This window comes from Falco peregrinus, chromosome 2 (assembly GCF_023634155.1).
Source record: "Falco peregrinus isolate bFalPer1 chromosome 2, bFalPer1.pri, whole genome shotgun sequence".
Classification (NCBI taxonomy): domain Eukaryota; kingdom Metazoa; phylum Chordata; class Aves; order Falconiformes; family Falconidae; genus Falco; species Falco peregrinus.
In genome coordinates this window covers 71,656,736-71,683,593 of record NC_073722.1, presented here as the reverse complement: position 1 = coordinate 71,683,593, position 26,858 = coordinate 71,656,736, and the positions used below count along the sequence as shown (strand labels likewise).

The 26,858-nt window shown below is 37.0% G+C and overlaps 1 protein-coding gene across 11 annotated transcripts in view; it reads left to right on the top strand.

Annotated features, from left to right (window-relative positions):
- RAP1GDS1 (Rap1 GTPase-GDP dissociation stimulator 1) overlaps window positions 1-26,858 on the top strand; it is a 101,091-nt gene that overhangs the window by 64,924 nt on the left and 9,309 nt on the right. For 7 of the 11 annotated variants that reach the window (XM_055797278.1, XM_055797279.1, XM_055797277.1 and 4 more), the window contains 7 exons: window positions 9,730-9,876; window positions 18,174-18,302; window positions 20,562-20,687; window positions 23,428-23,571; window positions 23,836-23,967; window positions 24,364-24,498; window positions 26,088-26,213. In XM_055797278.1, the coding sequence (XP_055653253.1) occupies window positions 9,730-9,876; window positions 18,174-18,302; window positions 20,562-20,687; window positions 23,428-23,571; window positions 23,836-23,967; window positions 24,364-24,498; window positions 26,088-26,213 (939 nt within the window). The remainder of the gene's footprint in view (window positions 1-9,729; window positions 9,877-18,173; window positions 18,303-20,561; window positions 20,688-23,427; window positions 23,572-23,835; window positions 23,968-24,363; window positions 24,499-26,087; window positions 26,214-26,858) is intronic. The other 4 variants (XM_055797284.1, XM_055797281.1, XM_055797282.1 and 1 more) reach the window with 2 other exon arrangements.

The window sequence follows — 26,858 nt, the reverse complement described above, 5'->3', positions numbered from 1 at the left end:
ATTTCATTCACAGTCTGTAAAGTTTGTGTATTGCTCAGGTTCCAACAGGCTCAGAGACACCTGCTTAATTTACAGTCAAAATAGAAGCCACAAGCAACAAGGAAATTTAACAAAAAAAGAAAAAAAGGGGGGAAAAAAAAACCAGAGAGAGATGAAAGGTGTTTCCAGGGTATTAAAGAAGTTCATTGGCAGACTTGGGAAGGAATTCTGCTTTATTCACTAGATCTTGCTGCCACCCTAAAAGCAAGTTAAGGATTCAAACTTTGGTTAAGGACTGAGCTATTTTTTCATACTTCAAAGCTAAAAAAGTAGGAAAGGCAAAAACTTGGAATTCCCCATATATTTATGAAGATTATTTTTAGAATTTCAGTAATAATAAGTGAACAAGACATGTAACTCACTCTTCTCCTTTCAATTCAGCCTCTCTTTTCATGTCTTTTTTTCACTTTGCCTTTTAAGATATTTTAATTTGTTCATATTTGTAGATAACTGCAGAGCCACATTTCATTGCTTTCAAGCCCCTCAGAAAGCAAAGCTCGTTAATTTGGTGTCTAGACATGGCCAAAGTGTCTAGCTTATTCTACTTTTATTTAGACAAATAGGCATTATGTGACTAGAATTATCAACTGTCACTGAATCAGCAGTGGTAGAGAATATTAACTAAATTATCATGGAAAACAGAATAAAGGATCTGTGAGCATCTTGCTAAATATTGCTTATTTGTAATTGGGATGTGTTTATTAGACTTTTTTGTTAAACTTGCAGCCATTGTTCTTTTAACTTTGTGTTTTAATACAGTCTAATTATATAATCATAGCTTATTAAATAATAATGTAGAATGTAATTTTGTTGTACTCTCATTTTTGCAATGCTGTGTGCATATGTTGCACAGGCCAAGCCTTTTATTTGTTTATATAATAGCTACACAGGCATCAGGTTTTATACAGCATTTCATACAGCGCAGTAACAGCATAGAGTTAGCACACAACATGCAAACAACCTGAATTAATTCCATTTGTTGTGTCCCTGTCTAAGGAATACTGCACAACTCTCAGAAACAGGAATTGGGCAGTATTATCAAAGAACGATATTAGTAAAATCTATCCCTTAGTGCAGTGAAAGTCTTGAATGTCACAGCCCTGGCACCAGGACTGTTTAGTCAGTGTCTTTTTATAATACTTTTAGTACACTAATATAATCAAGAGATGGTGCCCACCAGAGGAAGTTGCAGCCGAAGCATTTGATAAAAGTTGGTGAGGAAAGAGTTAGGTAAAAGTACAGATTATAGCAAGAGAGTTAGCATCAGCAATTATAAAGCTGTGTTCCTGTCACAGAAGGTGTTGGTGTGTATGAACGAAGTTGGTCTTCAAGCCTCCTTAATCCTGAGACTGCTGTGTGTCTGCATAGTTGTCCAGCCAGCAGAATAGCTTGAGGACTCAGGGTGGATGCCTTGAATACCCCGCCTACAACAAGATGCACATTTCCCTGAAAAAAGTGTCACTTTCCCGAGACAGTGTCTGGTTTATCAAACACATCTTGGCATCACTTGGCCTCTTGAGCGCCGGCTGTTCTGCAGTCATTGTATTGCTAGTTGCCCTCCAGTCAAATCAGTGGGTTGCCTTCTGCTAAAGAGGTAAAAGATTTCCTAAGACAAAACACTTTGCTGGTCATTCTCAGGTTGTATTCCACAGCCGTGCAAGATACAAGTATCTTCTACAGGTGAGCTCCTCTGTGCAGGCTGCACACTAACAAGCAACAATGCCCATGTGCTGGTGCTTGGAGCTGCTTCAGAAGGCTGGGTCCTGCCACCCCGCCTTAGGCTTCGTAATTTGGGGCAAGGATAGCACTGACCCCAAACGCAAGACTCACCCCAGCTTTTCCTAGATCCCAGGGTGATTTGTTACTTTCTCACTTCTCCAAATAGTTTTCTTTCTTCCTAGTAAGATCCACGAATACGTTTTATGGCGTGTTTTTTTGGTATTGTTTCATTTTTTGCTTCTTGGGCTTTTCCCAACCTACTCCAGATTCCCACAGGTTACACACTTTCTGAGTCTGCTTTTCTGGCAGCTTTGGTGGAGACCCACAGCTCCCTTGCTCTCCTTCAGCTGACAGTGCCACCCTTACACCATACCAGGCAATGCCCCTTGCCAAGCTCCTTTCAGAGGCACCCAGCAGGATGCTCCTGTTTTGCACTGGACTGTGACCATGCCATGTTCAGGCCACAGCCTTGTCCTGAAGAGTTTGAAGCTGAGAGACATCATTGCTCTTAAAGACTTAGGAGTAAAAATTCTAAATTAATTGCTGTGGGCAGGTTTATTCTGTTAATAGCATGACATGCTATAAATGCCTATTTACCATTCTAGAAAAATTTCCTGATGTTTTACTGTATAATTGAATTCCATGATTTATTTCATGCTGTATGAAATAATAAGCATGGGCTGGCTTCAGCTCTAACCAACCTAATTTGTTTGACTGCAGTGGAATTAATAAGGAGTTACATAGAGTTATAAAGTCAACTGAAGAATCTGCTGTAAGCATATTGCACATGAAAAGGAAGGCAGAGGGAAGTGCTGCATTCAGATTTGAGGACCTTTACCTGAGTTTTATATATCTAGTAGAACTTTCTTCTACTGGTTAGCTTCTTTATTTTTAAATAGAATTTAGGAGTGGAAATTACTGCACTTTAAAATTAGTATCTCCTCGGAATCCAGAACAAATCATATCCCAATACTGAGACTAGTAGTATTTTATATCGATGCTGATAAAAATATTTCTGCTATTATATTAGAAACTCAGATCCACTAGTAGAAGTTGACTGGAAGTGAAGTATTAAAAAGTCTTGAACAGTAAACGCATCCTATTCTTTTGCCTGAAATAGAAACATTATTTTTCTCATATGTATCTGACATAAGAAGAATATGAAAAATAAGCAAATTTTATTGGAATTAAATTGTGGAGTTGAATCTGGCTTGCATTTGACTGCTGCCTCAGCATAAGATTATGGTGATGTGGTAGTGGCACATTTACCTCCCTTCAAACGTTCTGCCAAACTCATGACTCTGTGGACAAAAGAAATTCCACAATACTCATGAGAGAGATTAGGGCTTGTAGACATTGATATCCTATGGTCCACACATTGAACATATTATAAGAATACCACTAGATCTCCATTTGAATGCAACATTTTAAAGTTGTGTTTCTTCGGAAAAAAAACAGTTGCATAAGAGGGCCAGTATGCTGCTGCATCAGTTGTCATTAGCCAGCAAATATGCTGGCAACAGTTTTATCGAAAAAGATCAGTGCTATATATTCTCAGTCCTTGAAGGCGCTATATTAAGTGACAGCGTTCTGTTAGCATTTCTAGTTTACTGTTTACAGATTTATCATTTTAGCAATAATTTCTAAAAGAATAATTTATGAGACAATACCTTCAATGCAGCTGGAGTTGTAGGGCTAAGGATAGTTGCTATCAATTCAAGATGAACTGATTACCAGACTGTACTGTGAAGCAAGCGTGAGTAATTTGAGATTATTTTTTCTTCATAAAGCAAAAATTTTAAGGCTATATTGATTGATTTTGGTCAGTAAGCAAATAAAAACTGTACTTGTGGTAATCGGAGTATTATAATTCCTGAAGGTATTAAATAAAAGGAAATGAAATTACAGTACAAGATAGAGCAATCACCAAAATTATCTTTCATATTATTAAAACATGAATCTCAAAATAAAGTATTGCTGTATCCTGTCCCTTGTAGACAACTGCACAGAAGACATGGAAAAAGCAGCAAACAAAAATAGTGCAATATAAATACATGAAGCTTACTTTCCTTGAAAAAATAAAATTAATGCAGTGCTGCTGTCTGTTCTGTAATAGGGCTGTAGTCTGTAGACTTGCAGTCAAAATGCTGACAGGGTCCAGAATCCAGTGATTTAAAAGCATACATAAACAGACTGAGGATTAAAAGTAGGGTCAAATATTGACTGACTGAATGACAGCATGGCATTAAAAGATTTATCTTTACAGTGTTCAGACAGAAAAAAAAACCAACAACAAAAAAGGAAGACTCCTAGTTTATGTAAGTAGCAATGTTTTTCCTAATGTCTACATAGATAACATGGTTTATACTAGCTAAGGGTTTGCCCGTAACTGTTTTCTGAATGTTATCTCTATTTCCTTAATAAGGAGAGAGAGAAAACACATAAGCAGGACCTTGCTTCCTTTGGAGTTCTACTCCTGCTGTTTTTTCCCCACACATGGTCATAATTTTCAGCATGTCACACCATCATTTCCTCTGCAGCAGCCAGTTTGATATCATAGATGATTATGACTTAAGCTGAAAGAATAAACAGCAGGAGCAGATGAATGCCTCAGTACAAAAACAATGCAAAGAAGATCTAACTAGAAAATAGAGGAAAACAAAAACAGAACATGTAGAAAGAGTCTTCCCCCCGCCCCCCACCTTGGGCTACTGTAAATTAGTTTAATCTAAAAAAAATAAATAATAAAATTTATTTATAAAGCACTCATCTAACGTAAGCAATATTTTGGTCAAAAAGAATGCAGGATTGTAGCCAAATGTAATAAAGATTAAGTACTTCAAGTAAAATGGCAGTATGTAATTTAAATTATTTTATGATTACACCCAATTGCAAAGTAAAATTATTTTAAAAGAAATATTATTTTTTTCCATGTCACCAAAAGCTGCTGTCTTGGCAGGTTGGTTTATGCAAATCGGGGACCTTGATCATAGAAATCATCCTTTCCCTCACTGACTTGCACCATTTATACCAGTGTAACTGTTTATACCAATAAACTTTTGCAGAACATGAATTGGCAAAAGGAGAATTTGGGTTTCCAGTTGCAAGGCAAAACCAGAACATTTCAAAGTACAAGTCTTAAATTTGAAGCCCGTAAGATCATTTTTAAGAAATACTATCAAGTAGTTTTCTAGCTGATTATATCTAAGAAATGGGTATATATTTGAAGCATACATATATAACAAACATTATAGCAACATGGTAGCTTGTGATTTCTGGTGCTTTTTAAAGGTTAAATCTATTTTATGCATTTTGAATCTGCAAACCAATATAGGGCCCCTACTGAGAAATATCATTACATATGATTATTGTAAAACACAAAATTCACATTTCAGAATGATGATACAGTAACAAAGACTTAGTAAGTAAAGAACCGTTTGGAAAGCAGTGGCATTGTGGCCATTGTGATGTAAAGATATGATAGGCAAAAGTAATAGAGTGTTCATACCTTATCTGTTTTGTGAGGAAAAAAAAAGGGGGCCCAGTTTTCGAACAACCATTTAGTACCTCACTATACTAAACATAATTTTCTGTGCTTTTATTTAGTCTTTATTTAACTAGCTACGATACCATCATCACCATAATCATAGCCTAATTTTTACCAGTCTGTGAGTTTACTCACCATATACACACTTAAGCTGTGCATCTTTGCAGGACCAGGATCATTTCAGAAGTGCAAATGAGTTCTAAACTGTAGTTTAAGTATTAGAGATTATGAAGAGAAAAGTGTGGACTAACGGAGGAACCAGACCATTATATATATTTTTTAACTTCATTAAAAATTGGTTAAACCACAAATTTTCAGAACTGTCTGAAAGAGTGTTGGTTTTTTCTCTTGTGAAGACACAGCTCCGTATCCTAATAGAACATCAATAAGAAATGTTTTTCTCCCAATCTATATGAGATGCATCTGTTTCTTTAATGTCACTTGGATTGGCAGAGCTTGAACTCTGTATTAAAAAAGGGTCCAGTATGAAAACAGCAAAGTTAAGTTAAAGTTTAGATTAAAGAGCACTAGGTGAGTATTTGCAAAAATATTTTCTGATACCTGTCTATACTATGGCACCACCCTTTGCCTGATGTAACTATATTTCCAGAAATAATAAGCTTATAGTGGTGACAAAAATCAAAGTATCGGTGCATGTGTTTTAGAAATAACTCATTGGCTTTGTATAGTTTATCCTTTACATTATTCCCATACTTTAAGCTGTCACTTTAATTCTTTTTTTCTTGTTAATCTTTTATGACAGTGGCTTGTTTTAAGGTTTAGGAAACTGGAGAAGAAAACTCAAGGGACAATTATGCAAATACATCTTAGGAAAAGCAGATTGAAACTAAATGCATTTTAAAGACCTACCAATCATATGGACTAAAAAAATTTTGGTCTTTGACCTGGGCATCCGTTGGAGAAGACATGGCTGAGTCATGGGAAAGTTTGTCAAGACTCTTATTTGTAGAGGGAATGAGAGCAGTCACAGTAATTTGATAATATACATTAAAACCCAGTTTTGCATAAAAGCAAAAGAGACTATACTAGTTCTTAGAGATGGTTGCGGTACATTGGGCTAAAGAACAGTGTGGAAGTAACTCATTCTGTAATAAATCTTACTGTACATTTTGTAGAGAAAAAAAAAATCCCTCTGTTCTCTTGGGTTGTCATTCTGGCATCTTTAAACAGTATTACATGTACTTAAAAAAACCCTATACAACACTATTGCCCATTGTGAGCTGTAGCGAAGCATTTTTAAGCAGAAATGTGAATGCTGTCGTTGAAGTGTTCAATCACTGATCTCTTAGGCACAGCAAATGTTTATTTAAAAAGGTCACAGGAAAAGAATTCAACACAGCTTCTGGGAGGCTGGAAGCATGTTAACTGTGGGAGTTCATATTGCTGCTGAACTGCAAGGTAGCAGTTGGATTGAGAACAAGATACAGCAACATGCTGTGGTCTTGTTTTGACTGTAAATGATTTGGAGTTCAGTGAGTGTTCTTCTGTGCAAAATCTGTTTCTTAGTGACAGAGCAGGGAGAAGTGAGTCGGTAATAAGTACATGGAGCATTCTGAGTCAGAAATATGCTTTTTGCTTGGGGATGCGGCAGGGTGTCATAGCCTGAGCTTGGAGTGGGTAGTCAGGACCTTCAGAATTTTCCTCCTACATCTAGTACAGGGTTCTTTGTGGCCCTGCACTAATGAGCTGAGTTAATCCTCTTGGGCTTAAGGAGGCAGCACCAGGAAATCCTAATTATAGCACTAGCCCAGGTCTGTTCTTCACCCATCTGGCTAGGACAGAGAAGCAGCTACACAGGATGAGCTGTAGCATGGGAAAGAGGTAGAGCAACAAACTCAGTTAAGGCATCTCTTTTATGAATCTACCAACCTATGTAGTCATGTCAAAGTCTGGCACTTATAGCCTGCCACCTAATTGGGAGGGATCCTGAAGTTCATTTTACCCTGACTTTTTGAGTATACTATAAAGACAGACATTTCTTGGAGTGAGATTTGTTTCTGAATCTTTCTGCCATACTTTTGGTGTCTGTACAGTGTGAAGCTGATTGTCAGTATCTACCTAACAAAAATACTGTGTGGATAAGAATTTTGTCATGTATTTGACATGAGAGACTATTATGTACTTAAAGATACAGTTGTTTTTTATGTATAACTTCTTTGACAAACCAGAGAGAATGGAAGTAAAAAGACATACAAGCTAGATTTTCATTTGTTGTAAAATATTACCACACAATTATTTTCAGTGGAGTTGTGCCAAATTCCATCCAGGTAAGGAACCTGGCTTGTGATTGTTTTTCAGTTTTTTAAACGTTGCTTCCAAATCTTCACCCAACTCTACCTTTATATTATTCTTTGCTTACATTTTTTATATGCAGTTCCATATCAAGACATGTGACCAAGCCTGACAACTGATTCTCAACTCAAGCTTAATTTTATCATGGTTTTAGTTTGTTGAATCCAATTGTGTTATAGCAATTTGAGAACCATATTCAGTACATCTGATATAGAATCAGTGATTAAGTTTGGTTTTGCACATCTGTTTTGACTCACAGAACAGGTGAGTCAAATACAAAATCATGTATTTGCATAACTTTTGTAATAAAAAATGCATGAAGAGGATACCTAAAACAAGGTGCTGGAATATTCCAGCCAAATTTGGGGTGTTTTATCTGCTGACTAGGTAAACATAAGCACTGAATATGAACACCTGACTTTATTGTCTCACTATATTTTGGTCTGGGACTTCCTTTAATTTCAGCATTATGTCTATGTTTGTCATTGCATCAAGGATGGAAGAGATTTATTTCTTTTATATTTCTTCTGTTTTTTATAGTTCTTTCTTGACACAGAATCTTGTCTTGAATTTGTTTGACTGTACGCTGATTCCAGTTTCTCCTTTTTCAAAATGGAACATACCTACCTGCAGTGAAACACAGTCCCCTGATGTCCTGATCATGTCCAAGATGGAGACAGTTGTGGCAGTGACATTTTTCCTCTTCTGCATCTATTTTTTATCCTGCAAAACACTTATTACTTTCGTAATAAATTTCGTAGTTAAGATCCACCAAGAATTACCCTTCCTCCTTCAGCTCCACACAGCAAATTCTCTGAAGTCCATTTATATACCCCTCATATATATATGTATATCTATATTTATGAGTATATATAGTGTAACTGTATATGCAATACTTATAATCCTTTTTTAATATATAGTATGTAAGGACTATGTATAGTATAAACCGTATTAACAAAACTTGGAAGATTTATAAACTTCTTTTTGCAGAGCTCTGGAGCAATTTATAGCGGAAGATCATATTCTGAATATGGACAGCCTTGGTTTTCTTACTGAATACATTGCAGAATGAGAACAACTTAGTAGCTTGACCTCCACGTACGATAGAGAGAGAGAAGAGTGGCAATGGAGTGATGAATAACAAAGGAAAGAGGAGATTTGCTTTGGGGCCATTAAGAAATTGAGGAGAGGGGTTTTTTACGTACTTTGCAAAACTTTTGCTTTAGTGATTTCCCCCTCAAGGTTTTGTTTTCATTCAGATTTTCCAGTTGATTCCAACTCTAACTCACCTGGAAATCCCTCCTTTGGAAGCCCTGGAATTTAGGTTATTGGCTGTTGCCTGTTGCTGATTGCCTGCTGGGAAAGGAAGCAGTATTGTTGATTATTGCAATGGAAGGCCAATTTTTCCTTTATTCCTACACTGATACATCAAATCTGATTTCTTACTCAGAAGGAGTTCCATCCAAGATTATAGTGTGTTACTTACGACACCTCAGAACATTGTAGTCTTTTGTAGATGCAGAAGATTTTGTCTTTTAGCCATGCAAAAAGAATCTGATAGTGGTATTAAATTTCAGGTATAGAAGTACAAAGAACATGCTGTGTGGCAAAGTGAGTGCGTGAACAGATTTTGCAACTGGGAAATAGTACCTCTGTCTGCTTTGTCCATTTTATTCCCGATTTTGTTTTTAAGTAACCTAAGCAATTTATTTTCTGTATTTCAATTTCTTGGTCTGCATAATGGCAAAGGTAATTTACCACAAGAGTGTATGGGCTAGGCTTTGAAAAGTGCTGAGAACCTCCCTCTGGCAAAACCCAATGTATCTTCAGAATATTATTGATCAGCTCCAGCAGCTCTGCCTTAAACACTGGATTTCTTAACAAAGGTATTAGTGCCAGGTGGTTAATCCCTTTTGTTGTAGGTGTTCTCACTTTCCTAGCTCTGTTGCACTAAAAACTGGCCCTTAAGCATCTCTCTAGATGAATTTGACAAGACTGGAGGAATGACTTCACTCTATTTAAAAGCTTCGTTTTGTATGATTACTGTTACGTTCGGGACTCTACGGTGGGTTCTGGTTTCATTTTTTTTAATGTAACTCTTTGTTTTACAGATGAGGGCAGGAACGCAGTTGACCATGCAGGTGGTGCACATATTGTAGTAGACCATATAAGGTCACTTTGCAGTAAAACAGATCCAGCCAGTGAGAAGCTCTTGACTGTCTTTTGTGGCATGCTGATGAACTATAGCAATGAGAATGGTAAACAACACCGAAAATTTGCTTTATGTCTACCAGGAGAACAATCCCATCAAAAAAAGAAAAAAGAGAAAAGTTAAAGTCAACTGTAGGTTTGCACTGTGAATACAAACACTAAGTTATTCTGAAAAGATCAAGTACCTCAATTCACATATACAATTTTCTGTTTCAGTAAAATTATGTTCCCAAAAATACTAGATATCTTCCTGATGCAATTCCATATAGCATATCGTATAAAATTTTAAAATTGACATCTGGAATTTACTACTTTGTCTAAAAGCAATACATGGAGATATATCATACACCTTAGGAAACAACTTTTTTTTTTAATTATTTAAAAAAACCAAGAAAAACCCAAGATTTTTGGAAAAAAAAACCAACCAAGATTTACAGAAGTAAACTATAAGGCTACATTAAGTCCTCTCTTTTTCATTTAGTATCAAACACCGTAAGACTAATTTGTTGCAGGCATGCAGTGTTGTCTTGATGATTTGGGGGTATGTATGCCAAACAGCTTTCCTTAATTATTTTTCTCCTTGTGAAATGTATATAAAACCACATGTTACTTTCTTCTAAGATAAATGGGGAATAATTAATGTGTATGTTCAACATGTGTATGTTCTGTGTCTACAGATTATAAGTTTATTTTCTTTATGCCATTAAATGGAAATGTTTAGGGGCTGGGACAAAAACACAAGATAGTATCTTAAATGAGTAAGGGTAAGAAAATAGTGTTCTACACTAGTTGTATAAACATACTGATATTTTAGTACCTAGTTTGCTTCTGCATGCAAACATGGTAAAATGCCAAAGTATATTTTACAGCATTCACACATTTCCAAGTTTTTTAAAATTTGAATCTCTAAGAAAATGGGGATAAATGAGGAAAGCTAAATAGTAGCTGTTCTCCTGACTTGTAATGGCACAGATTGCACATGTAGTTAGCTAATCACATTTTGTCTTCAATCATGCCCATTTCCTGAATTGTAGTGTTTTATGATAGGAAGAAGTAGCTTCTTTATTAGCTACTCACTATTTCCTTAATGTTGTCACTTGCTGTAACTCACTTTCCAAACCTATGTCCCCCAAACTCTTCTACTTTTCAGGATGGTCCATAGGCTTAACTTTTTTTTACCTTTACTGTATAAATTTTTAATCTGCTTTATCGTCTCTTCTAGCATAGTTTCCTTGTGTGTTTTCTGTGCCATCTCTCTGGATCTCTCTGCTCCTAATGTTACTTTTCCACCTCCGAATATCACTATTGTATATGTCTCATCTCTTTCTCTTGTTCTTACATGCTTGCTTTCCTCCTCCTTTCCTAGTATTATCTAAGAATACTTGTTTACAGTATGTCCTCCTCCTTCTCCAAATAGCAACTTTCTAGTTCCTTTATTTCATGTAGTTTTCAGGAATTGTTTTGCTTGGTGTCTGCATGAGCGTCACATTTTATTACATTTCATAGTGTTAACTTTCTGTTTTCCTTATTTGTTAAAGTATTTGAAACAAATAGATATTCTCACTTCTAAGCTACCAGAATCCTCTGGATTAAGACTAAGGAGCATCTAGTATATTTGGTAGCAGAAGACAGATGAGTCCAAGAGGGCTGTGAAGAGATACTGTATCAGTTTTGCTTCGGTGACCAAACTCCCAGCAGATATTCCCTAGGAAAACTAATTATGAGATAAATCTCGCAAACAAGCAGCTTCTGAACACTTTAACTGTTATGAACATTGAATACATGACTCATTCCATCTAGTAAGAAAGCTTATTCTGATGCAATCAATAAAGCAGTTGTGTAGTTCAGTGACAACTAAGGAGGATTCACTAGTGGCTCTCTACTCTGCTAAATGACATCTTTCATTTCGCGTGAACTAACAGACTGACACAATATTCACAGGAGCCACTGAAGCAATGTCAGAAGTGAGAAATGCAGGAGTATTCCCAGCTTCTGGATCTGGGTGCACACCACCATCCTGTCCTACTACCACATCAGGGAGGAATACTGGGGGCTTTCCCCATATACTTGGTAGTCTTCATGAGAGTCCCTTGAGTAGGGACCTAGCTCCTGTTTGGCCCAGGACCTGTGGCTGTGCTGTGTAAGACTTAGAATCATAGAATGGTTTGGGTTGGAAGGGACCGTAAAGATTATTTGGTTCCAACCCTCTGCCATGGGCAGGGACACTTTCCATTAGACAGGTTGCTCAAAGGACCTGTGTTCTCTAGTTCCACTGTGAATTTGCTCACCAACTAAGGCAACCACTGAACTAAACCCCAAAAAAATCTGCCAAATCAATATTAAATAAATAAATTAAAGAATTAATTTTTTAGAAGAAAACTCAGTGACTGTACCTGCAGCATGTGAACGGAGAGTCAGTTAGTTGACCTGTTATGCCGGTTTTATTTTAAGAGCCACAAGTACAATTGGACCATAGTTGTGAACTGCTCTAAAAATATCACCTGCAGACCACGGTAGATTTCAGGACAACAGTCTGTCAAACACGAGCCCAAGACATCCATTAACTTGCACACATTGCAGCGTCAGATGAATAATAGTATGACTAAATACAGTTCTTTGCTGACCTGTTAAACAAGAGAACTCAGATTGCTCTGACAGTTAATTGGGCTCACAGATCAGTGGGTAGCATTTTCAGAATTTACTTGCAAAGGCTTGATCCCATATTACTTAGGAAGAAGATAAACACTCCATTTGTTTTGGTGAAGGATGGGTAGCATTGGGTTGCAGCCTGGAGTCCCAGCTCGCTTTGTAGTTATGGAAACAAATTGGACAAAAATAAAAGAAGTAGTATTAGAAATGTAAGAAGGAAGTGTTTCAGTCTTTGAAATAGCAGTTTTACCTTCTCTTTTCTTGTTTCTGTAATCTTTTCCTGCTTAGCATGCTATGTTACAAAATTACAGGTGGGGACTTCTTTGAAGATTTCTTTACTGTTTTCAATGACTTGCACTCTTAAGTTGCACTAGCTATCCAGATAAGGATGATTACAGCATATTTGGTTCTTAGTTGCATCTAATTATCTGTGAACACCCAAATATTTTCTGATCCGTAGCATGTTATGAGCAAAGAGTATATAAATTGTTTTATTTGATTCTAAACAGTATGTCATTCCCAGTCAACTAATTGCCCTCTTTTTCCAATATGTACTGCTTTTTTTAATAGCTATCAACCACCTTATTTTTTAATATGAGAGACTCATTCCTGAGTACTTTTAAGTTTTTGAATTAGTACAGGAATTTATCACACATGAGTTTTACAAAAATGGCAACTAAAGAGCAGCTGTGAGTCATACTTACTTTTCCTAAATGGAGCAAATTAATGGAGCATTCTTGTACCTTGTCCTCATTCTGGACAATCAGCTTGCAATTATAGCTCCATTCATAACACTGTTGTCTAAACTTTAAAACTAATATTCCTTTACAAGGTTCTTGTGCCATCTGCTTGTGTTCAGGAATTATTTTTGCCTGCTGTCAATTCTTCCTTTACCTCTTTGGTATCTTTTAATTTCAGTAGTCACTGCAAGGTTAACAGAACAAACTCGGCTCTGGCATCTCTTGCAGTTCTTTTAAGCTTCAAAAAAAAGTGTTTGTTTTTAATTGCATTGCTAGTAATCAGAGGGTTTTTTTCTGATGGGACGCATCCCTTTGCCTTCAGCCCAGATTATCTTGGCCCTCTCTGTCATAATCGTATTTTACTACCCAAATTCAGTCAGACACAAATAGCTCATCCCTACTTTCCATTACTTGTTCTTAAGATGCAAAGTTGCAGCTATGGCTAGGAGCAAAACAAATGTGTCACACATGTTCGTGAATGTTTTTGCTCATAGCTGAATCCTGAAAGAAGCAAGTCTTGGCAAAAACCTACAATAATTCTTTTTCAAGCTATTCAGACTTCATTTGAGGTACAGAGCACCTATGCTTAAAGCTGCTGTTTTGGTACCTTTCAGTGGGTTCAGTATGTTGTTGTGCTTCTCCCATTCTGAAGACTGTTATGCCATATAGTCTCTGTGTAAGCTATGAATCTGCTTAAGAGCAAGAGGTAAAGCAGGCTTGGCTAAAGAGTGAAAAACTAATAACTAATCTAATAAAACTAATAATCACATGCAAACGCTTACGTAAAAGAGTTAGTGACACGAGTAGTTATTCTGCATATCTCATAATCCTGTGAGCCCAGACTATTTACAAGTTAATGGGATCAGTCTATAAGGTAGCTAATTGTCTCTTGAGATTTATAAAACAAACCAGGAAAGCATTTTTAAAGAAGCAGAAATGGTGGAAGAACTAGGCCAATTGGCTTATTACGTATCAGATTGGAGATAAAGTTAACTGGATTCAGTATGCATGTGTAAAATTATACATACGTTTATATATGGGCATATATATGTAGATAAATGCAATCATGTATTGGTTGCTTCCTCATTTCATTTCATATTAAACTTCAGTCTGTCAAGGTTGTCTTTCCTTCAGTGCCTTCGTAAAATGCAACATCCTGATGTTAAATCATATAACTGCCAAGCTTTTCTTATTCTCACAAAACTCTTAGTGACTGGAATGAATGTTGGGGACTGATTTTCTCTGTTTTACCATCTGTATGTAAATACACAAGAAATGAAAACGAGAGTCATGGCACCATTATTATGGTCTAACAGCAATATTCTAGTAGTGCTTCCGTCTAAGACTTACCTTTGCTAATTTTCATGCTTGCCGTGTTTTTTTGTTTCATTTACATCACAGCTAAAGATGTCTAGCATGCTTTCAAGACCTAAATATACTTAAATGCAAAATAACCTAAAGCATGTAAAAGCAGATAAAAAGTATGTTTCTTATGATAGTGAGATAATCAATACAATCATTTATATGTTATATGATGATCTAACACAGACACGGGGATTGCAAGCAGGTTTCTCTAGGGTACAAAATTATGCCACCAAATTGTACAAAACAGATTTTCCTTTAGCATTAAATTCAGTTACTGATGAAACACAACATGATTAGTTGTTTTCTGAAATTCTGTCCAAAATCATGAACTAACCTAAATCAGTATTTTAAACTTAAATGCCCCCAATAAAGTTCTCAATTTGGGATATTCTCCCCAGATCTTATTGTTGGGAGTTTCCATGTGTGTCACCGAAGGACATGGAGCCATTGAAATTTGAGTTTTAGGTAGGTAATTCTTTGTGCTGGCGCATGTATTGATTGCCTTTTATCTACCTGTACAGCATCACTGTCAGTGCTTTTCACCCCGAGAGAACACAGATGTGTTTTACTAGTGCAGCATGTGATAGCGGTGTAAAATTTGAGAGTTTCTTTTGTGGCTTTAAGTCATAAATTCAGAAGAGGCATTCAGGTTTTCATGCTTCTGGCTCACTACACCCAAAGTTCTGCTTAGGAAGCTGGTAGAAATGCTGTTTCATCCTGAGACAGGATGTTGCCTGGCTTCGTGGCTCACTTCAGTCCAGTGTCGGGCAACTGCTTGTAGGATGGATGCATGTGTCCCCTGAATTTGTCTCCTGCTCTAGTAGGACCTTAACACTTTGTGCAGTGAAAGGTGGAGATACGCTATTCCAAGTTACGCAGTCTGCAGTCTTTCGTAGGACAGCCAGGGAACTGCTGGCAGGCAGTCCATGCAGCTAACGCTGATCCACTTGGATGTTTTTAATTTCTCTGAAAAGTGCTGTAGGTCTCCATACCAGTGAGAAACCTAATACAATACCCTTAAACTACTTCTTAACTGGTTTTGATCTTGTATTTTTTACTAGAGAAAGAGCCTTTTATTGGTGGTAATGACAGATGTAAATGGCAAGTTCAGAATTTGTATGGCAAGCCCAGGCTTAAGTATAAACATAGCAAAGAGCTGCTGGCAGTCTTTTTTTTTTTCCCCAAAAAAGGTTTCGTCTCCTATGCAGCTTTGTGACTTACAACGTTGTTCTGTCTTTAACAGAGGAGAAGATTCATCCTTTCACTTACTGCTGTTAAGGTATCAATAATTTACCTTATTGACAATTCTTATAATCCCATTCCTACCACTGTAGACCATTCCTGTGCTCAGGTGCCACCGTTCTACTCCAGGGAAATGAGACCAGTATGACCTGTATATTTGTCACTGGTTTGACCCAGTCCAATTGTTCTTTCTTGGTATATTTCTTTTTCTCTTTTTTCCTACTTAGGAAAGGCCCTTTTAGTACACTCAGGCCTTTTAGGCCCTTCAGTACACTCCATGCTCTCTTGAACAATATATCTTTCTATTTGGCTAAGATTCTAGTTTCCTTTCAAAGGTGGACATGGTTTCCCTTTTTCCACTGGTATTCTCCTCTATGCTTTTTATATATTTTGTATTAAGAAAGAGATAGCAGAAAAAAAAAACCCTACTCAAAATATACTTTATGCTTCTGATGTCAGAACACATTGCCAAATGAAGCCCGTAGAGATGAATTGTCTCTTTGTCCATTACAGTCGAATAAAGTGATGCTAGAGTCACTAAAGGCAGTCTAGTAACAAAGCAATTTCTTTCCACATAATTTTCTATGGCATTTGTGGTTTGTGTCTCTGTTCTCCTGTTCTCCATGACTACCATTTTTCCTTCAGAATTTTTAAGTGTCTGCAGGGGACAATCACAAACCGAGGACAAAAACAGATTATTTACCAGTAACTTGAGTTCTCCTACATGATCATTTTCTCCACAGAACCATTTCAGCTCCCCCCTCCCCTATTTTCCTATTCAGAGACAGATTTTTACAGCCCATTTGAAATGAAGTAAGAGGGTGTAGTAGTGACTCACACATCTGCTGGAGGTAAAATGGCATTCAATGCATGCGCTAGTGCAATTTGTACTTACCTGAAATTTGACAACTTCAACAGCTCTTTGATGTCTGACATGGCGTTCTCATAAAATTCTGTAAAAAACACCAATCTGTGGAAGAAGTAAACCCTCCCCCCAGAAAAGGAAATTCAGTTACTGGTAAGTAATACAGTTTTATGAAAGATCTCAAGCCATAAGGATTCCTGCTCATCCCCAATAACCTGCAATAACAGTGCCATTCGTTTATCTAGTGTACCAAATTGATAATTATTATTAAAGTGTTTTACACTGCATATAAATGAACTAAACATTCCAGAATTTTTCATAATTTTTATTATATGAAAAATCCAGACACACTTGGCAGAATCATGAAGGCAAAGAGTTTTCTAAGAGCATGAGATGATACTAAATATGCTAGTCTTGAGATGTAATATGGTTTTATCTCCCTGTAAAAATCTGCAATATTTATGGGTCTGATTCTACAGGTATAAAAACTCCAATTGATTTCAGTTGCTTGGAATGAATTACTTAAAAAATAGAAAAAGAAAGAAATAATTCCCCTGCAGGGCTTGACCCAAAGCTAAATGAACTAATACAATTCTCTTGAAGTCACTGGGCTTTGGATCCTTGTCTTTTGAGCGTGTAACATCTAAACATAGTTAAACTGGTTAGAAACAAAGCTTAGGAAAATTACTAAACAACAGCTGGTGTGTTCATGTCTGCTTCATTCTATTCAACTGTGAAACAATGTTTTTCTTCTTTGCTATGTTATAGGTAAAACATGTAAGAGAAAATATTGTTATAAATAATCCTTTAAAACAATCATGTTTCTGCCTAACCATCAAAGCATCTTTCTATTTGCAGACATCTAGGAGCAATAACTTTCTTACTTGTAAATACTATAAACTTTCATTCTATGCAAGAAATGATCAGAATGGCTTCTAAGGACTTTTCTTAAACCTTCCATTTTTTTGTCTTTATTAAACTTTCTTTTTTCTCAAGCTCCTCATAATCTACATTGTGACTTCCTGTGTTTATAAAACTTTTCATGTTTATTTCAGTGGCAGTTTATATTCATTCTAATTTTAATTTTCCAGTTTTTATCTTTAAGGGAAAACAGTATATAGGAACAAGCTCTCAGATAATTATTTCACTGATGTAGTTTTGTTTGATTTCAGTCAGCTACTCTCAGTGAGCTCAGAATCAAACCCAGCATGTATTAGGAACGTGATAACCACAAAATTATCAGTAGCTGCATAATTCCCTATACCCTATGACCAGATCAGGAGGGAATATTTCTGGGAATACATCCCATTGGCAGGAACAGGGGAAATTATAAGTCCACATCACAAGTCTGGACCAGATCCTAGTGTAGAAGGGTACAGGAGACAGACATTTTAATGCTGCTTAGACTAGAAGTTGCTTTGTGTGAAAAATGCTTTTTCAGAATAGAAATGTAAACTTACTGTTGTACTTTCTTTTTATGTAGATACCCTGCAGTCACAGCTTATCAATATGGGTGTTATTCCTACATTAGTGAAATTGTTGGGTATTCATTGCCAAAATGCAGCTCTGACAGAGATGTGCCTTGTTGCATTTGGCAATTTAGCAGAACTTGGTAAGTCCACAATATTAATTTCAAATTTACATCCAGTTTTCATCCAGTTGGATCTTAAGACTAACGCAGGCTTTGCACTGATGCTTGTTCTGTTCCTTTTGGTACATTCAAAATTTAAAGCAAACATTTTCTGCTTAACGTCTCTAAAATCTATAGCTGTCTTTCCCTCCCCCCCCCTTCAGTAACTGAAATTTATTTGGGTACTTAGTACAACCTTATGTTTTATGTTAACGTTCTTCAATGCAACTAAGCACATTTTAAATCATCTAAACAGTACTTCCTGAGTGCTGTTGCTTACTGTGAATTATTTATTAATAATATAAATTATGTATCCTAGTGTAGCTCCATGAAGTTATATCAGGATTAAATTTGGCTCATGGAAATCACTGAATGAAACAGAGACAGGCACAGTTCATAAATCTGCCTATACAATATTCTTTTAGGTGTAGAGTTCGAACATGTTCTAGTCTAAATACTTATATGTATAAATCATGAATACTACTAAGCTGTAGATATTATTTTCAGCAAGTTTAGTTACAACTTCATTTAAATTGAAGAAGTTTGTGGTCCTGCTTTTATCCAATGTCTTTGCAGGTAGATTAGTATTCATTGGAATTCCATCAAGTGTAAACCAACAGGCTGTTAGACCCCCTGTTTTATTATCACTTGTGTTTTACACTGCTGTTCTTCTGTTAACCTATTTTCTGAAATTTTAGTCTTAAGAGTTTATCATGTTATCTAGTGTAGTCTGATCACACGCATAATACCTTTGCTTATAGCAGACAAGTCTGCTTAACAAACCAACAACTGAAAGAGCCATCAAAATAGCCCTAAAGAAATGAATATATCAGATGTCTTAAAGATGGGCACTGTGTATTGTGTCTGCACAGCAGGAAGTATAATACAAGATGTGTACTAGAAATTCTAGTGCTTAAATGCAACTAAAAACCAGAAGGATTTTAAATATAATAAATGGTATCTTTACTGAGAACTACATTTCCTTTCAATCTTTGGAAAGATCCAGCTCTGTCCAGTTGCATAATAAGAACCATGGGAAAGGAGCTTAACAGCAGCTGCTTCTTTTCCTGTTCCCATACACCAAAAAGATGCTCGTTCTTTAAGATTGGCACAAAATTAATTTCGCTTGTAATACTTTTATCTCCCTTAAGCAACAGCTTAGTCAATCACATTGTAACAGTAATATTTTATTTTTGCCTTTTAACTTCAGGGAATTTTATTATGCAGTTGTCATTTTTTATCACTTAAGAGACAACTGCATTGCACAGATCCCTTGAGAAGCATTATATGAAACTTTTATTCTGTGTCAAAGCAGGTCAAAAACCCAATAGAGTGATGTTCTGCTTTTGAAAACACTGGAACAATCAAAAATCCTCTTAGAATATGTTATGTACTTCTGCATATTGAGAGAAACCAATAATGGGATATGCACAAAAGGGTCTAGGTCTGCAGTTCATGCTTTTCCCCAGTCCTTGGGGTTAATTCTACATTAAAATAATCCCTAACCATCCATTAGAGCAGTAGCAAAGGTGCTGGAAGGTTTTCTATCTACAGATGGTCCTCAGGAGGTGGCAACTGCAGAATGCAGAACACCAGCCCCTACCACCTGCACCCCCTGTGATACTGCAGTGAGTAGGAATAAGATACAGGCAATAGAATAGGAGATGCTTTTGTTGAATGTACATTTGAAGAACCGTTACCTGCTGGCTGATCTCCTGGTAGCAAAGTAGCCCATCTGCAAAGCCACTTTATGCTATCTGTGCAGTATGAAATGGCCCTGCAACAGCCACACACAGGTTTAGAAGGAAATGTCACCATCATAAAGCCATGTAAATACTAAAGCATTCAGTATGACTCTTCATCTCGCCCATAGAAAATGCAGTATATAATCTGCTCTCTTCCTGTTAAGCTGAGGGGAATCAAATGCTTAACAATTTTTGTAATTTACTGTTTCTATAGCTACCTTTACATTCTGTTGGGCAGAAACAGCCCCAACAGCCTTGATCATATATTTATATATTTTTAACACCCTTAGTCATAATTAATTCAAGTCAGTACATTTATCTTAAAGTGTTAGACATTTGTCTCTTTATTTAGTGACAAGCATGTCTATTGTTCTTGTCTGTGAAGAGCACTATTAGTCATCTTACTGAATAAACCTGGTAATAAAGAGAAAAAAATAGTCCTACCTTTTGATGTGGTTTGTTGACTTGATACTGAATTTTTCCTTTTGCTTCACAGAGTCAAGTAAAGAACAGTTTGCCTACACAAACATCGCTGAAGAGCTTGTGAAACTGTTCAAGAAGCAAATAGAGCATGATAAAAAAGAGATGATTTTTGAAGTTTTGGCTCCCCTGGCAGAAAATGGTGGGAAATTGATTATTTTTTTTTTCCTTACGCTGTATTTTGTTTATTCCCTTGTATATATTTTGGTTTATCAGTGTCTTTCTCAGGGACTAAATGCAGAGTAACTGGCTGCCTTGTTCAAAAGCCACCGTGACTGATCCTCATGGTGATAGTTTCATATAAAGTGTATGAGTCTTGTCTGAGCATATGACAGGAGCCAAAAAATTGTTGATGCTAATTTCACCTCTGATTCACTCTGTGTACGATTATGTTGTATTTTATTTCCCTGTAACCACAGTAGGAATATTAAAAGCGGCTTTTTAAAGGGCTTTACAATATTTGTCTGCAAAACACAGGCTCAAGCGTTCATAGGCCGTTACAGCACCAGGACATGAGTCATTATGTCATTTTCTGGGATTGTAGAACCCCTGGCAGTTCCATTTCGTATGGACGTTATTTTTGCAAGGGGCATGTTAATTGCAGAATTAAGAGCTGGATGCTCTCCCCCTACTGTCCATTGACAGATCGATCATATGAATTTAATTTGGGTGTTTAATTTTAATTTGGTCACATGGTAGCCCCAGGAGACCTGAGTTTGGTTCACTGCTCAAGCCGGAGCAGGCAGTGCTGTGTGCCCAGTCACCCCTCCAGGATGTTCCTCCCAAAGTAGCTCTGGGTGGTTTGTGTAACTCCCATCTGCCTGTTAAGGAAACAGAACTGAGTTAACAGGTGGAGCTAGACTGAAGTGGGAAGCACTTCCGAGTATGAAAGGCATCATAGTATTTGGTGGCACTATAACCTTATTTTAATCACCTCAGCATTAAAGATCATTTGAATGGGATAAATTATTAGATAGAATTGTAAACTCTGAAGATTTAGGTTTCATCCAACTGTGTTGTACACACTGTCTGTTTCTTTTTTACATAATATAAATCAAGATAAATTCTTACTTCAATTTAAGAAGTTGTCTTTTAAGTGGTATGTGAAAACCAAATTTCTTTTTACAGTTCTGAAAATGCATATCTTGGCAAAATATATTCATTAATTATATAATAACTAGCAAGTTGCTAGAAGAGTTCCATCCTTGGAGACTTACACAGAATTGGGTTGAACCTGTTGCGAGTTTGACATATTTAAGTTCAGAGTTTAATTTTTCTTAGCCTATGTTTTATAGTCACAATAAAATTTGATTAGTTTGCTGCTGCTGAACACAACTCAGGTGTTTGCATGTTATGAGGTACTCAGCTGAACTCTTCCACTGTGGATTCAAGGCATACTTAAAGGAGTTCACTGTGCTGGTACCATTTGGGTGCTTTTGACTGTAGATAATTAGCAATAGGTCGGAAGGCAAAAACATCTAAAGTATTTGCAGAGTCTGCATTTTAGTAGTTGGGTTTTTTTGAGGCGTTTTTTATGTTTGTTTTGCTTTGCTGTTGTTCAAGCACACTGGTGTAGCAATTTGTATTTCAAACCACAGAATATTGTAACATGGTATTTTGTAACTAAGGGAACTCTCTATTTTTTAAAGTACCTCAGTGCAAAAGTGCAAAAAGATTAAAAAAATCCCAACTGGATATTTTGCATTCCCTGACAAAGTTCATGAGAAGGTCAGCTGCTCTTAGAGGAACAATTAATTTCACGCAGACAAAAAGCCTAGTGACAAGAGGAAATTGAGATTCATTCAGAGTCTTCCTTCACCAGAGGCAGAACTGTTTCCTCACCTAACTGTTGCTTGTAAACTATGTGACAAAAATACTTCCAAAGCTTTGGCCTTCAAAAATATTTCAACTTTGCTTAAACTTCTTATTGTTAAAACACCCATTTCACACAGAAAGCTAAGAGAAATCAATTTGTTTGCACATTTCTGCAGTAGTTTGACTGTGCTTTCTAAAATCAGCATGCAAAAACTACCAGAATCACTTTCACTGATCAGAAAGACATAACATGGCATCAGGCAGCCTGCCAGACAACCTTAACAGAAAGGGAGATTAGGCATGTAAAGGAGATTTCCCAGCTTCAAGTTCACAGGGAAAAACCTGTTAAAGATTATGTTGTAGAAACAATAGAAAAAACATTACTCCCAAATCCTATGTCACCACCTGAAAAACATGCTTATCACCTCTGTTGAGCCTCATTGCCAATAACAACTAAGAAATTAGTTTACCTCATTAGTTTCCAGTTTTTCTTCAATCACAACAAATTTCTCTCTTTCTCTCCCAACCCAGCCTTTTGGATTTGGCCCTACTGTACTTCCAACAAACAGCACAGATTCTGGCTCAGCTAAAAGCAATGGCTGATTACTTGCTCTTGAGATTTCATCAAAAAGTTCTATGTGTCATACTTGCACATCTCAGTAAAGTACATGAAACAATAAGAAACCCCAAGTTTGTTCTGCAACACAGTCCAAAGTCTTTTGAAAGCCCAAACATAGCACAGTCCTTATGAGTCTGCTGCATGGTGACTGAGATGCCAGAAGTTTGCTGTAGAGAAATACCCTCATTTTTGAGAAGTCAAGAGCAGCTCCATGCAGCTTCAGTGTAAAATTTTGCTCTACAGGCATTCCAGAGCAGGGGGAATGCCTGGTAAATGAATAAAGTTGGCCCTGAGAATTTAAGATAAGGAAGTTGCAAGTTTTATCTACCCAAGCTCTCTTTGAAACCACTGACATCGCTGCTTCCTTTCACAGTCTGTCCTGCATGTTTGTAAAATAGATGTATTTAAAATCATGATTCTTACTTCTATTATCCATACTATTCTTCAGATGTCATTAAACTGCAGCTTGTTGAAGCAGGCTTGGTGGAGTGCTTACTTGAGATTGTCCAGAAGACTGTGGACAGTGACAAAGAGGATGATATTGCAGAGCTTAAAACAGCTTCTGATCTTATGGTTTTATTATTGCTTGGAGGTAAGTACGGTGTGTCACTATCTTCTGCAAAGCAACAACAGATACTTGTAACGCCATTTGGCTGCTGAATTTTACTATTTATTAATTTTCTAAATAACCTAGAGGACCTGCTACCTGCCAGTTAACATTTAATAGGTCAGATTTTGTCTCTCATCCCATTGCAAGAATGGATTAATTGTAGTGAAGCCAGCAGAGCTTCACAAATATAATTTTCCCTAACAAACACTTCTTTGGCTTGCTGATTGTCTGTGCTTTTTACCCCAGATGAATCCATGCAAAAGTTATTTGAAGGAGGAAAAGGCAGTGTGTTCCAAAGAGTACTTTCATGGATTCCGTCCAATAGCCATCAGCTACAGCTTGCAGGAGCATTGGCTATTGCAAATTTTGCCAGAAATGGTAAGAATATGCCATAATAGCTTATGTAAATTTATCTGTGCCCTTCTATCATGCTCTGTCTGTACAGCTACTAACAAAAACTGTATGTTGCGGTAAACCTGATATTAAGCTATACAGCAACATCAGTAGTTTTATACTTTATAACTCTGAAAAGTGTTAAACCTACTTTAAAAAATACTGTTTCACATTTGTAGAGGTATAGGGGATTTCTGCTGCCTTCAACCATCACTCTTAAATTTGTCATGAGCATTGCAGCTCCCATTGATGATGGTGGTCAAATTCTCAGCAATGAAATCTAGAAATGAGCAAGGAAATGGGTAACCCTTCTATTCTTAAAAAGCTCTTGTAAAAATCTTAGTAATAACCTTCCATTCACAAGTGACTTATCTCACACAGACGGAAACTGCATCCATATGGTGGATAATGGCATAGTTCAAAAGCTGATGGATCTGCTAGACAGACATGTGGAGGATGGAAATGTAACTGTGCAGCATGCTGCACTGAGTGCTCTCAGAAACCTGGCTATTCCTGGTAAGCCTCACTTTGCATTGCTAATTACCCGAAGGTGAAGTTCTGTTCTCCCTCTGCCCCCCTCCAGGGGATGAGGGTGGGAGAACTGACTGAGTCCTAGAGGCAGGTCAGACTGCTGCTTTTCATTCAGGCCCGTCATTGCTTTTATGTCTTCTGCACAGCAGCCGGGACAAGCAGTTTATATATATCACAGGCACATTGACCATTCCTTTGCAACTTTGATCCCACATATTATCCCCCATCACAGCAAGGGCAGCTTTGTAATGGGCAGGGAGCTGAGGAGGCCTTGGATATGATTTCTCAGTCCTTTCTGTCTCCAGAGCATTGTATTTCTACTTTTTTTTGTTTGTTTCATTTGGGATCTCTCTCACAGCTAAAGGGCCCCCACCAGGGAGCAGTGCCAACTTTGTTGAAACACTGCATCTTACTGTAACTTCCTGATGCTTTGACAATTCCCATATTAGAGCTAGAAGTAGACTGCTAGAATAGCCAGCCTATTGCAATTAGTTACTGTTTGTAGGCAATGAACTGAATGCTAATTTTTTCATTTTAATAACTTAATTTGTATGAGTTTTGATTACCCAAGCATAAAAGGCAGGGCATATGCACATAAAAACAAAGCACGTCTCTAATACTTGCATATGCTTTCTCATACCAAGCCAAAAATAAGCCTTTCATCCATTTAACCTTATTTTACTATTTCCAGTTTTGGCAAACCAGAACGTTCTAAAAAACGATCATGCGTACATAACTAAACCCATGCAGCTTCACAGCATGCCATTTGCTTACGTTTCTCAGCTGAGCGATGCTATTAGCTTCCATCAGTCGGCAAGCTTTCCTGTAGCCTATGCTCAAAAGCATGTCTGCCAGAGACCTACTTAAGATTTCATGTATATTGTTATAGAAAAATGAGCAAGTAATAACCGGCCTCAGTGATGAGCTGCTCATTAAACACTACTTTGAATATGAAAGAACTACTTTTTCCGAGTACAATATTGGACCACATTGCACCTTACATATATTTCAGACAGCTCCATGAAAGTGGAAAATGTAGACTAGAGGAGGGGATGAATGAGAGTTTGGAGGGGCAATACAAGGACTACAGGCTCCAGACATGTCAGGCCACGTGTTGTTTGTATAAAGTATTCAAACCAGGCAAGAGACTATTGTGCTACTTAGGTGCTTTAGTTCCTTTGCCTATGTGAAATAGAAGAGTGTTGTTGGGAACCAGAGAAGATTCCTCATATTTTGGGGTGCAAGTACCAGCCTGGGCTTCTATTTGATGCATTTTGTGGAAGACGCCTTTCCCAGAGAAAGGGGGAAAAGTCTAACCTTCAGTTTACGTTCAGGCTGAACACTGAAAATGTTGTGCATAGTAGGAAAAAGCACTTAATTTCATACCTGTGTCTTAGCAACTATGACATTTTTTCCACAACGCAGCATTGTCAGTGCACACTCATGTTCCTGAAGTCTGTGTTCACAAGCTATTTTTCAAACCGCGTCTGAAAATTTGCTTCAGGACTGTCTTGGAAATAAACTGCATCTTCCAGAAATGTTCTTGAGATCATTCCTGTTCTTTATTCATGCAGTTGTAAATAAGGCTAAGATGCTATCAGCTGGTGTTGCAGAAGCTGTATTGAAATTTCTCAGATCGGAGATGCCCCCTGTTCAATTCAAGTTGCTGGGAACATTAAGAATGTTAATAGATGCACAAGGTAAAAATAAACTGTTCTCTATGTTAAGTGATTCTCTTTGGTTCGGTTTGTGATATGCTGCCAAGATTCTTACAAGAGAGAAGCAAAAGGTTTTTTAAAACTTTATTCCTGAAGTGTTGGAATAAATCTAATGCATACACAAAGGAAGAAGAATGTGGGTTGGGTTTTTTTCAGAACTCCTAAATTGACTGCTAGGGACCCTCAGAATAGGTGTAGAATGCTTATTTACTTCTGTGCTTCAGAACTCTCCTACACTGTCACATTACGAGTATGTATTGAGGCGTATTTTAAGCTACCACTCCTGTTTGGCTGTTCACTTACTGCATTTCCTGGCTGTACCTAGCTCCTTGGAACAGACTAATGCACTTGTTAATTGATAAACTGCAGTTTCAAAATGAACAAGCACCTTTTAGTTTAACAGCTTGTTCCTGGATGAGGATTTATAAAATCAGAGGTCTACTAAAATCTCAAAGTATGAGAGAAGCTAGCCAAGTATTTATTTTTGACCCAGCCCTGCAGGTTCTTTCAAAAGATCCATTCTAGTTCTAGCAAAGCTATTAGATGTGATATAGAAATTCATCGAAAGATTGTATGTGACTTACAGTCTATAAAACCAAATCTAACTGACCACAGTGCTCCCTTCTA